At 42.6% G+C, this 12,502-nt stretch overlaps 1 protein-coding gene across 1 annotated transcript in view; it reads left to right on the forward strand.

Moving 5' to 3' along the window:
* Positions 1-3,411: 3,411 nt before the first annotated feature.
* The window catches only part of SCIN (scinderin), a 48,498-nt gene continuing 39,407 nt past the window's right edge, over positions 3,412-12,502 (forward strand). Inside the window, exons 1-3 of the mRNA XM_066553968.1 lie at positions 3,412-3,610; positions 7,300-7,454; positions 8,959-9,123. Coding sequence (XP_066410065.1) covers positions 3,412-3,610; positions 7,300-7,454; positions 8,959-9,123 — 519 coding nt within the window. The remainder of the gene's footprint in view (positions 3,611-7,299; positions 7,455-8,958; positions 9,124-12,502) is intronic.

Genomic DNA, 12,502 nt, shown 5'->3' on the forward strand with positions numbered 1-12,502 from the left:
CAAAGTTTTTCATAAATCCTTGAATTCCCTGAGTCAAAGCTTTAAATTCAATATATTTGAATTTATATATATATTGATATATTGATAATTGATATATTGAATATATTGATATATATTCAATATATCAATTCTTTTTCAAGGACTAGATGAGGAAGACAGACATCTTCTAACACTCCTGTGTGATCTATTAGGACTTGGGAAAAGAGAGGCATTTAAAGGTGGCCATACCTCAAACAGTGCAGTTGAGCAGGCAGAAAGCTCCCTCTTTTCCCCATAACTGTTCCTGGGCTGTGCCTGCAGCCAACTGCTACATCTGGCCTTTCCCCGAGGAAAATGTGTGACACAAAATTATATCTCTTTGCTACTGCAAAGCTAAAGCAGTGCTAGGCCTTTGCCATCCTTCTCAGAAAGCCATGTTTAGTTTATCAGCAAGATACAATATTTAGTAAATTAGAAAAAAGTTATTTGAAGTCTTAAGGTAGTCTAAAATTCCATTACAGTGCAATTTCTAATGAGTGTAGTAATTGCTGTTTGACCAAGGACTTCTGAGTCACAAAGAGGATGTTATTTTTAGTCCTCTCCACTTCAATTACTATGTCAAAGGACATGTAAAAGCACATAAAAACTAATTATAAATATTCTTTCTGAATGTGCAACTTTTAAGATACTCCAAATTTTCACTAAAATTTCACTTTTGATTAACCATGTTAGAAAGCTCTTGATTATTTAAAAAATTTTTGAAAATCTGTCATGTTAACAATGTTAGTCCTTACTTTTGCTGTCAAAAAAGGATGGATCACAACAGGAGACAGTACAACTTTTATTAGAAGTGAGATTGCAAAAGCAAGATTTGCAAACAGTCAAAAATTAACACTGAAGAGTACAAACAAGTATCCTGGCACTTAGGATATAAACTTCAATCCAAGTTTTTCTCTGCCAGCACTGAGTAAGTGATTACATAATCCTAGTAAGACTAAGGCATGAGAAAACTCTGCTGTCACTACTAACATCCTTTCTGTGTGAATTGTGCCACAGACACTGAGACAAAGCAATTAAGCTGTTCTTGTGTCTTTAACCTTTGTCCATTGGTGTGTGATACTGGGAATGGTCAATGCTAAACAAACAGCATGCATCTCATGGCAGCAAGAGGCATTCTGCTCAGAGCAGTATTTAGTCTCTAGATTTAAAATTTAAAGCTGTAATAAGGAGATATAAACTTAACCAACTATTCTGTGCAATCTGTGCATGAACAATTTTATTCTGGCAAGACAAGTAAAACAGCAGAAGGAGGAGACATGAAACTGTGTAACACTGGGCTGGTTTGAGCTCCTGTGCGGGCAAAACAGCACAATTGCAAAGCAAGTTCACCTGGACAACTTCAGAAGAAACAGTAAACCCATACAATTATAGAGTACGTGGTAAGTTCTACCCTCGCTGACTGAAGCAAACTAATGCACAACAATGCAAAAAGGCATGCAATTAAAAAAACTGCTTAGTGTAATTAAGTGAGTAAAAGTGAACAGAAGAACAACTGGCATAAATGTGAGGACAAATTGGAGAAATCACTTTTGAATATTTCAGAAAATTTCTGATACCATATTGAAACTAGAACTGCTGGAATTTTTTGGCTACTCTTTTTTTCTTCTTCTTCACATGATGAACATTTTGAGAAAGGTAATTTATTTGGGAATTACACTGTTATCAAGCAGGCTTACTGCAGCCCTGGCAGAATGAGGGATAAAATGCTTGGCTGTGAACTTGTTAAGGTGAGCTGCACCATGTTCAGCTGGACCTTAGACAAAATAGAGCACACAGAGTTTACCTTTTTAAACTGTGAGGATAAAGCTGAGGGTGCCTGTGCACCTCTGTCTGGCAAACTGATGACAGGGTGCCCACCAAAATGGGAGATGATAGTGGGTATACACAATGCAAGGTCCTCTGTTGCCTCAAGACAGTATAAAGAGAAGATGGGAAGATAGTTACACAGATTTCTTAGTTGTGGTGTTCTTTTTTTAACTTCTTTTTTTTTTTCCCCAGCAAAGATGCTCTCCAGCTGCTTTGTTGCATTTGGCAGTGCCTCTCCCACTTGCTGAGGGAGCCCTGATCTGCCTGCGGGTGGATACTTGCACTCTTCTTGTATTAACTTGATAAAGCAACCCAGTTGGGGGAATTAGGAGCTTCAAAACTCATCCAGGTGGATAAGATGATGAAGCTAAACAAAACCCTTTCTGAAATGTATCTTTTGATGTACTGACAGCTTGCACTGCATCTGCTTGTACTGTACCCAGACTGAGCTGCCTGTCAATATCAGATGGAAAACAGTGATTTGCTATAATTTTCATATTGCAATGAAAACTGCAATTGCCATGTTGATGTACCAAAGATTTATAAAGGAGACAGACAAGTAGGAAGTGGGTTTAAAACCTTTTGGACTGCTGCACAGTTTTGGAAAAACACCAGCAGAACTCTTTTAATTTTCTGAGAAAGGGAAATTGATATGAATTCTGGGCTTCATCTGGAATCCCAGATGAAAGATTCCCCCCGGCCCCCGAAAGATTCCTATCAGTATTGAACAAAAGAAATGAGATTACTGGGTGAATGAGAGCTGTGCTCTGCCATTCCAGCCGCGGATGGAAAAGCGCTCCGCCGCAAGTGCAAGCTATAGAAACTCTTTGTATTCTGGTATGAGCAGCATACAAGGCAGATGTGATAATTACAGAAGCAAACAGCACATCCGCAGACACTGGATTAGCCCACTTGTACGTTTTTTTTCTTGTCTTTTGTGGGCTTTTCTCCTATTATTTTAGAATAGAGAAACGTTCTCTGTTTGCAGTGAGGGTGGCTGATTTTTTTATAACAACCCTGCTACGGCGCTGGGCACAGACGCAAAAGGGATTCCGGTGAGTTTGTTTAACAGGCATGTTAAAAACGAGTTACTACAGGACAGCTGAGCCGGCCCGGGTGCCGCTGGAAGGGGTGGGACAGGCGCATCCCCCGCACCCGCCCAGGCCCTGGGTGCCGCTGGAAGGGGTGGGACAGGCACATCCCCCCGCACCCGCCCAGGCCCTGGGTGCCGCTGGAAGGGGTGGGACAGGCGCATCCCCCGCACCCGCCCAGGCCCTGGGTGCCGCTGGAAGGGGTGGGACAGGCGCATCCCCCCCGCACCCGCCCAGGCCCTGGGTGCCGCTGGAAGGGGTGGGACAGGCGCATCCCCCCGCACCCGCCCAGGCCCTGGGTGCCGCTGGAAGGGGTGGGACAGGCGCATCCCCCGCACCCGCCCCGGGCCCTGGGTGCCGCTGGAAGGGGTGGGACAGGCGCATCCCTCCGCACCCGCCCCGGGCCGGCCCCGCCCGCCTGCCCGGCGCTATAAACGGGCGGTGCGGAGCCACCGCGGCTTCCCCACTTCCAGCCATGGCTCCTGAGCGGTTCCCGCCGGCGTTCGCCGAGGCCGGGCGGCAGAGTGGGCTGCAGGTGTGGCGCGTCGAGCGGCTGGAGCTGGTGCCGGTGCCCCCGAGCCGCCACGGCGACTTCTTCGTTGGGGACGCGTACCTGGTGCTGCGCACGGAGCGCCGCGGGGACAACGTCGCCTACCGCCTGCACTACTGGCTCGGTAGGAGCGAGGGTAGCCCGCAGGGCCCGGCCGGCCGCTGGGGGCTCGCCGGGCTCCAGGGCAGCCGGGACAGGGCTTTCCCCGCCCTTCTCAGTAAGGCTGCGGGTGCGAGGCTGCCCGGAGGGGTACTCGAGGTGGAGGCAGAAGTGGGGCTGCCACCAAGGATCGGGGTTGTGCCGAGCGTCATCGCCTCCGATGCTGAGGGACTGAGGGGTGGGACTGTGGGCCGTGGCAGAAAGGTGAAAGCTTGCTCACTTTGCGGTGGTAGTTTGGGAAAGTACTGAAGCGTTAAAGGCAAATCTTGGCTGCACCCGACAGAGGTTCTGGAGTGAAATCCTGCCTTCACTCACATGAGTAGTTTTCTTGCCTTTATTTCCATCTGGATAAAAATGTCCTCTTGGCCATCTCTCTGTGGTGTTGTTGCCCTGATTAGCGTCTGGGTGTGCCTTTTCCAGCTAGATTAATTTTGTTTTCTGATGGTACAGAGATCAAGTTTTTGACACCAGGTTTTCTTTAAAACCTCGTTAATATCAGACTGACAGCCTACGGGGATTGGAACCGGGCTGATATCTTCCACCTTGACTAGCCCACTTTACATCAAAATTGTGTTTTCAGTGACTTCCCCATCTCCTGGAGGTTGCATGTGACTTCCCTATCTGGCGACAGTCATCCTGCCACAGTGATTGCTGTTTAGCTGCCTGAAACTTACTACGTTTTTCTTGTTTCACCAACAAGTTTGTGTTTGTAGGCAATAATCTCAATGAATGCACATAAAGATAGGTGTATTAACATTACCGTGCTTGAGCTGCTGCAGTTCTCATTGTACTTTTGCATGCATTGAAAAATAATTGCAGATAAAGCTCGGGTTGTTTCTGCATAAATGTTTGAGCGTTGAATTTTGCATGTCTTCAGAGTTTTCCAGCTGGCAAGAATGTTAGTGTGTTTGTGTCTGGTAAGAGTATAATCATAGATGGCAGTGTGAATGAATTTCTGGCAGAGACTTTTCTGTCAGCAGTGCTGCTAATTAGTAGCAGGGTTTGGTTTTGTGGATCTTTGTTAATGAAGCTGTAAGCCCTCATGTTTTAGTGAAGGTCTAGTAGACACATCACAGGGAGTGATGTAAGGGCTGTTTGCAGCTCTTGGGAAGGGAAGGTAGAATAGTGACTGACATTTGCAGCAATTAAAACTTCATTGCTGGTGGCTGAAGAGCTTTAGTTGTACACATTGATGCACACGTTGTGCTGATGTGGTGCTGTCTAGGTAGTCTAAATGGCTCCAGGTGATCTGGGCACCCACTGTTGTGCAGCTGGCAAGGTGGCAGCAGGGAGGCTCAGTGCTGGCAAATCCCTTCCTGCTTGCCAGATACATCAGCAGTGGGGTGGAATAATCTCAAACATCGCTGCACACTTGCTAGCAACAGGAACCAGGACTTCAAATAAGGTGTATTGGGAGGGCCACTCACACTCAGGGCAAAAACTGTGGAATCATGTTGGTATTTTTAACTGATTCACGCTGCTGTTATGTACACCAAATTTTTCCTTGTAAGCAAAGACTGTAATCTGTGGGGAGGAAGATCACAATAGGGTCTTTCTGAAGACTTTGCCTAAGTGTCTCTGGACAGCTGCAGCAGTCACTATCACCCAGACTTTGGGATGGAAAGAAAGGATTCTTGTGATGGGGGAAACACTGCAAACTTTGATCATAGGTACTTACAAGGGCTTTGCCATTTGGTGATGCAGTCCTACTCCTGCTTGTCACCTGTGGTATGTTACTGTGGCAGCCATGTACAGTGGCTGAGTGTGCACAGATTCTGACCTGCAAAAAGGACCCCCAACGTCAAATTTTCCTATTACATAGTGAGAAAGGTCCTCCTAATTCCTTGCTTAGACACACTCAATGGGTTAAAAGAAGGTCTAGAGCATGGGACTGTGACCTCAGTGTGCTGACAGTCTTCAGCTGTGACTGGCATCAGTGGGGTAAGGTCACCCCACAGTTGTTTTGCCATGCTGCAGCTCCTTATGGGGAAGCCACTGTTTACCAGGTATCTCACAGGCACTGAGATGCTGTTGAGGTTGGATAATTTCTGAGCAAGCTAACCTGGGTGTATCAACATTGTTGGCATGGCCAAGCAATCAGTGTGGATCTGTTTTGCTGCAGGTTTATCCACTTTTAACATTGCTCAGACATCCTGACTCAGTTGTCTCTACTGGCACTTGAGGGATACCTTAGTAGCTGTACGAATCCTAAGGGAGCTGTCTGGTCTTGAAACTATCCTTAATGGAAACAGCATGCACTGTGCCAGTATGAAAATACTTGTGCAAGTGAGATTGGCTGTACCCCATTTTGTATCTTTAATAAAATCATGCATGGTGTTTTTTAACTGTTTTGTAATCCTTGTTCCCAGAGATGAAGTCATAAGCTCTGTCCATGTTACCCAGGATCTGTTTGGTAAAAACTTGTTCTTTTTTCTTTTTATGCTCTGGCTTATTTGTAGCTGTTTGTGCCTTAGACTGTAAGGTAAATTTGGTTTTCCTACAAGCCTGAGTAACTTATGTTTGGACTGATGCTCACTTGATTTTTTATTTTAATTGGATTTTGCTGAGTATTTTATTGCGTAACAGCTGTGAGACCAATCTAAGTAGTTCTGATCTCTGACTCTGTTCAAAAATCATTTTTCTTTAACTCTGAACCCTGTTATGTGTAATTGCAAGTAGTAATTTAGAAAGATCTATCGTAATGGATATGATTACCCCTATTTAGAAAAAGAACAAAAAAACCTCCAAAACCACCCCTAAAACCTCCAAAACTTTATCACCAACTTTAAGGTGGTACCCAGTTCTGAGAAAGCATATGGGAACATAGCAAGTTCTATCATGGAGTGACTGAGAAATAAATGGAAGGCCTCACCTTTCCTTTTTCTTCTGTAATTACTGAGAAGCCTGGTTTATTAAACTTTATTCTATTTGTGCTTTTCTTGAAACAATTAAAACTGCTGAAAATACTCATCTAAAATGTATGGGCTTGCATTAAAATCTTTAGTTTAATATACAGCCTGTTTTCAGCAAGCACAGGCATCAGCACAGAGGTCAAGAGGCTATTTTGCCACAGTCTTGGGAATAGGCTACTCTCTGTAAGGTACAAAACAAAGTGTGACCTCATGAAGCAAATATCTTAACCCCAAAGCTGCTTTTCTTTCTCCCAGCTGTACCAGGCAAATATCTTGCTTGCATTGTAGTGTCAAGAGGACTGCTATTGAATTATTTTGGCTTTGTGGTTTGGTGAGTTGTTATTAGAATAAATACATGTTTTACCATCCAGACAGTCCTTTCACATGACCTTTCTTTCTTTCTTTGAACTTCAGCTGAAAGTCCAAAACTCATTACAGCTCATGTTTGCCATGCTAAACTCAATTAAATTATTCTTTTGTTTGAAGATTCTAAGAGAAGGTGGACTTCACTATTTTTCACCATTTTTTTCCCTTATGAATGCAGTTCTGCAAGTAGTCAAGAAATGGTCTGGAAGATCATGTTACTTGGTGGTGAACAAGGTTGTGATTCAGTGCTTTGTTTCCACATAAACATGGGTTATACAATCTGCTGAAGGCAGTGTCCAGTTGTTGCAGAAATAATTTCTCCAACAGAATTCAAAATTATATTAATGTTTTACTGACATGTTTCCCCTTATTTCAGGGAAAGAATGCACCCAGGATGAAAGCACAGCTGTAGCTATCTTTGCTGTTCAAATGGATGACTATCTAGGAGGAAAGCCTGTGCAGAGTAGAGAAATTCAAGGATATGAATCTACTGAGTTTGTGGGTTACTTCAAAGGAGGAATTAAATACAAGGTAAAGAGCCTGTCAAAATACATTCTGAAATTTTATGTAACATTTTTCCCTACATAAAAATAAAATGTTTTTCTTTGTAAATGGAGATTTGAAAAATAGTTTATTAATGCTTTGTGGGTTTAGATCTGAACCACCCATCTTAAACTGTAGGAGTCCAGTGTTTGTACAGAAAGCAGCAGCTTGTTTGTCAGCGCCTCTTCTGATATGTGAAAACCTTTCCCATTTTTTTTTTCCCCAAAATAAAGCTGTCCTAGAATTTCATACTTACGTGTCTAAGAGAGTTCACAGTAGGGACTCTGTCTGGGGGATGTTAAATCTCACAGAAATAATTTGTCTTGCAGGCCAAGTATTTTTGTTCAAATGCAGAACCCAGTTTGCTTAAATGGTTGGAAACATTAATAGAATGGAAAAGACCAGAACTTCATTTGAATGTAAAAATTATGCTTTCACCTACTGCAGTTTTTTTCTGAAGTAGATAAAAACAATCTCCCAAATTTTTTTTTGAAAAATTTTAGCATTTGGAGAGGTGTAGTGTCAGTGTCCTTGTGTCACTTCCAGAAGCTGAATAGCTGAAAAGTAACTTTTTTTTTTTTTTTGCATCAACATCTGTGGGGCTTTTTAAAGAATAAAGTAATATATCTCCTGAGGATATCTCCATAGTAGATAGAAGCCCTGGGAGCTGTGGCTCATTCAGCCTTTTCCTGCCCATTATGGAGGTTTGTAACTTCTCTGTATCTACGCAATCAAGCTTTTAACTCTGCGTAAGTAAGGTTGGCAGTGATGCACCCTAACTTTTACATTTTAATTTTTTTTTTTGTGATTTCAAGAGCCATTCTCTGTTCCAACACAAGGTGTGGGTCTCCCAGAGGAGTGGAGAATGCTGCCTCACAGAGGCAGACATCCCAGCCAGTTTACAGGATTATGCTTATGTTTACACTCACAGATTGTAAATTAGCAGTTTGTGCTCACTTCCACTAGTTTGCTACTCTTTGCCAGGTTGACTCTTAAGATGCAAATATTCCTTTCATGAAATTGCAAGCTGCTGTGGAATTATCCATCCATCTACATGTAACCAGGGACTAAAACCACCTGAACCTCTGAGATTCAAGTTGGAAAAACTTCAAAAGGAGCTGCATATATTATCTGCTTTTCCTCAGTTCTTTTTTGTCCTAACAATGGCGTTCAGTATTATCTCATCCTCTGAAGGAGGCTGGAGAGTCCTGTAAATTCTGTGCTTTTACTTTTGCTATTTATCTGAAAACCCTTTGAAGGAGGGTGATATCTGCTCCCTTGGCTAAAGGTTCACACCTGAGAGTTCAGCAGCAGTGGTGTCTATCTGGTCTGTGGTCAGCACTCTTAAACAGTACATTACTTTGGCTTGCTTCTCGCTACATAAGCTATTTTTTCCCTCTGCTAGCTCCTCAACTGTAGCAAAAAAAAAAAAAAGTAACTTTGCAGAAATGAAGCTGAAATAAAGCTGACTGCTTGGTTTTGTTTCATTCAGGCAGGTGGTGTTGTTGCCTCTGGATTTAATCATGTTGTTACTAATGATCTGAGTGCCCAGAGGCTGCTGCATATCAAGGGCCGGAGAGTTGTAAGAGCCACAGAAGTCCCCCTGGCTTGGACCAGCTTCAACAAAGGAGATTGTTTCATTATTGACCTGGGAAATGTAAGTATTTTGTAGAGCAAAACACTGAAAAGCAAGAGCTGTATCCCTTCCAAGGTCTGAGTCATCCCCTAAAATGCAAAACTGACTTTGGTCACTCATGTGAACCAGCAGAAAGAATCTGCTTTAGAAAATTGTTTTTAGTGTCACACCCCTTGAAAGGTTTCAAACTGCCCTAAATGTTTCCTGAAGTGTGCACAGATTATCTGTCAAGAAACAGTTCTTTTTCCCAGAGAGGAAAGGCACTGGGGTTTTTCACTACTGGTGTTTGAGCAGCTTAAACAGTTCACTCTAGGTCCAGTCTGACTTTGGCACTCTCTACTAGATGAATGGGATCAGTGCTAGTTCAGAGCAGAACACAGATTCAACCATTCTCTTAAGAGCATTATCAAACCTTGATAGTAACAGTAGAACCTAAAGAAATGGCTGCAAAAGTGATTATAAAACTACTTGAATATTTCAAGAGATCACTTGAGAAGCAATCATGTGCTTCAAGGCTTTCTGCTGAAAACAAGTAGAGACAGCACAGAAGAATATCGACACATAGGAGCAGATAATTCTGCTTGCTTCAAATGCCTTAAAGTGTGGTGTTGTCACCTCAGAATACATGAGATTTTCTGATTCTAGGAGATTTTCTGATTCTGGGATGTAGTCCACACTAATTGGATGCTAGTTACCCATTTGAAATTATACTCACATGTATAAATGGAAAGCATGTGAAAGGAAATAGTTTATCTGCTGTTGATTTTAACTGTAGTGTTTCACAAGGAAGTGGTCAGCTGCTTCAAGATCTCAGAGTTCCCCTGACCTATTGAAAAATAGGCTCTTCTGAATTCATGGTGTGCATTTTCTCTGAAATAAGAAAATTCATGGTTCCTTTTTTCTCTGAAAGTGTCCCCTAGTGTGATAGTTGAAGATAATCAATGTAGCTACTTGATACCAATATATCTTTGATTTTTATTATGCTTCACAGCCTTCAGATGGTGATCAGTATCCAAAGTAATCTCTCAATGTCACTTTGCATAGAAGACCCAAATCATCTATTCCCTGTGAGAGTTAACGCATGGGAGATGGAAGGTTTGGAACTAAACATTGCTAGATAATGCTGCTTTTGCAGTAAGGCTGTAATTGGGCTTGAGTTTTCTGGAGTCAGCCTTCCATGGACATGGTGTAGAACTGGGTGTACTCCATGAATTCAACTTGTTCTGACACTTACTGTGCTGCAGTTACCCAGATGACCTTGAGTAATTACTCAGGCCACACTGCAGGCATGGCAATGACACTGATGAAATGCACTATGGATGTGTTGCAGTGTTACGTGTTTAGCTTGGGGCCCATCCCTTTTGGTGAGAGGAGAGTGCTCTCACTAAGCAATTTAAATGAAATATGGCTTTAGAGTCTTTACCTGATATTGAATGTACAGTGGGAGCCTTTTACTTTTTTACCATGTAACATCACTGGTTTCTGATTCACTGTTTGACAAGACAGAGGTCAAGCAGCAATGCAACACTGTGCCTTTGCAGGAAGAAAGATTAGATGTGAACAACACCTAGATCCCTTTTTTTCTTTTTTTGCCATTCTATGGGAAATGTCAGTCAAATCATGTCTAATACAGTTCTTGGTCTCGTCATGTCAGTTGTGAAAGAGAGATGGGTTTTTCTGGATGAACTGATAAGTTAAGGAAAAGAGTGTTTTAGCATCAAGATATTCATAGTCACAGGTTATTGCATAAACCAGACCATGCTTGTGGGAGATGAAAATGGGTGACATAGTTCAGGATGATGATATACAAGTCTAGTGAAGTACCTCTAAATAAAGGAGTGTGGTAGAAAATACAATGTCACAGGAGAAACCTTGCTCAAGTTTCATAAGAACTGTACTTCAAACTGAAATAATTGTACTTCAGATTGACATTTTCCATGACGAAAGGCCCATTGTAAATGAGGGAGGCTTTATGAGTCCTTACAGGAGCTCTTAATTGAATTTAAGGTTCCTTTGAAAAAAGTATTTTCACTAAAGTACATTCCATTACTTAACAATTGAAATAAAATTAATCTTAAATAGGGTTGCTTCTGAGTTTTGGTATTTATTGCAGACCACTTGCAGACTCATTGTCTAAGAGTAATGGGCAGTAATTGCATAAAATAATGAGCTTATGGTCAGTGCTTTTAATATCAAATTATTGTAGTGTATCAAATGAGAAATTTCCAAGATTTACTTTCCCCAATCTCTTAGCTAACCAGAAGGATGGTCTCCATGGAACTGAGAAATCGCTTGTGCTGTCCATTTCCTGTTATATTTTATCAAGCTGCTTATCTAATATAATAAAAAATTATGTCAGTTTTCCCATTATTCTCAATTACTGCAGTATTTTAAACTCATGGTTTGAACAGATAAGGGAAAGTTATGAAAGATCATAATGAATAGGAATAAAATCTCCTTTACAGGGATAATGCTTTAAGCAAAAAGTGTGTGTGGGCATTTCAAGCTAGGTTCACATATTTACAGTTCAAGTTCTGATGTTTATCTCATACCTAGATCATAGAATAGTTTTGGTTGGAAGGGACCTTTAAAGGTCATCTAGATCAGCTCCCCCTGCAAAGGGCAGGGACATCTTCAACAAGCTGAGGTTGCTCTGAGCCCTGTTCAGCCTGACCTTGAATGAAGGTTATCCTATCTTGATCCAGCCTTCAAAGTTATTGGAGTCAAACCTTGGCTGGAAATCAGATCAAAAAATAGTGTTGTAACTGCCTCCTGATAGTCTCTCTCTCTCTCTCTTAAAAGTGGTTGGGATCCTTTGGGGCCACGTCCCATGTGCACAACCCACACAGTGCCTTGGCTGATCTGCTGCTAAACCACATTTACAGCACTTCAAATACCCTGCCCAGGTCTCATCTTGCCTCCTTTGAACTCTCTTGGCTGGCAGAGAAAAGAGCTGCAGAAGGCAGAGAAAGCACTGTCTGTGCTAAGAGGGGAATTGTTATCTGTGGGAAATGCATGAAGACCTTTCAGTCAAGCAGGCTTCTGTAACACCATGAGCTGTGACTGTAGTGATCCTCCTTAGAGGGAGTGACCCAGGAGAGTGCTGGGGTGCCAGACCCTGATTTAAGTTGGAGTGTTTTTCCTACATGGGATTTCCATGGCATCTCTTTGGTGACCCCGGGAATCTCTCTGTAAGGGAGCCTTTGGGCAGGCAAGACAAGTGCAGGGCGGTTGCTGAGAGGGCCTCGAGTGGGGCACACCTTCCTTTGTCAGGTGCTGCTTAGAGCATCTTGTCCAGGTGTAGCTCTGCTCAAGGCCTCCCAGGAGCTGCTCTTTTCTGCCACACAATCACAGAATATGCTAGGTTGGAAGGGACCTGCGAGGATCATTAAAGCCTAAC

This window comes from Molothrus aeneus, chromosome 1, assembly GCF_037042795.1.
Source record: "Molothrus aeneus isolate 106 chromosome 1, BPBGC_Maene_1.0, whole genome shotgun sequence".
In the NCBI taxonomy this organism is placed as follows: Eukaryota; Metazoa; Chordata; class Aves; order Passeriformes; family Icteridae; genus Molothrus; species Molothrus aeneus.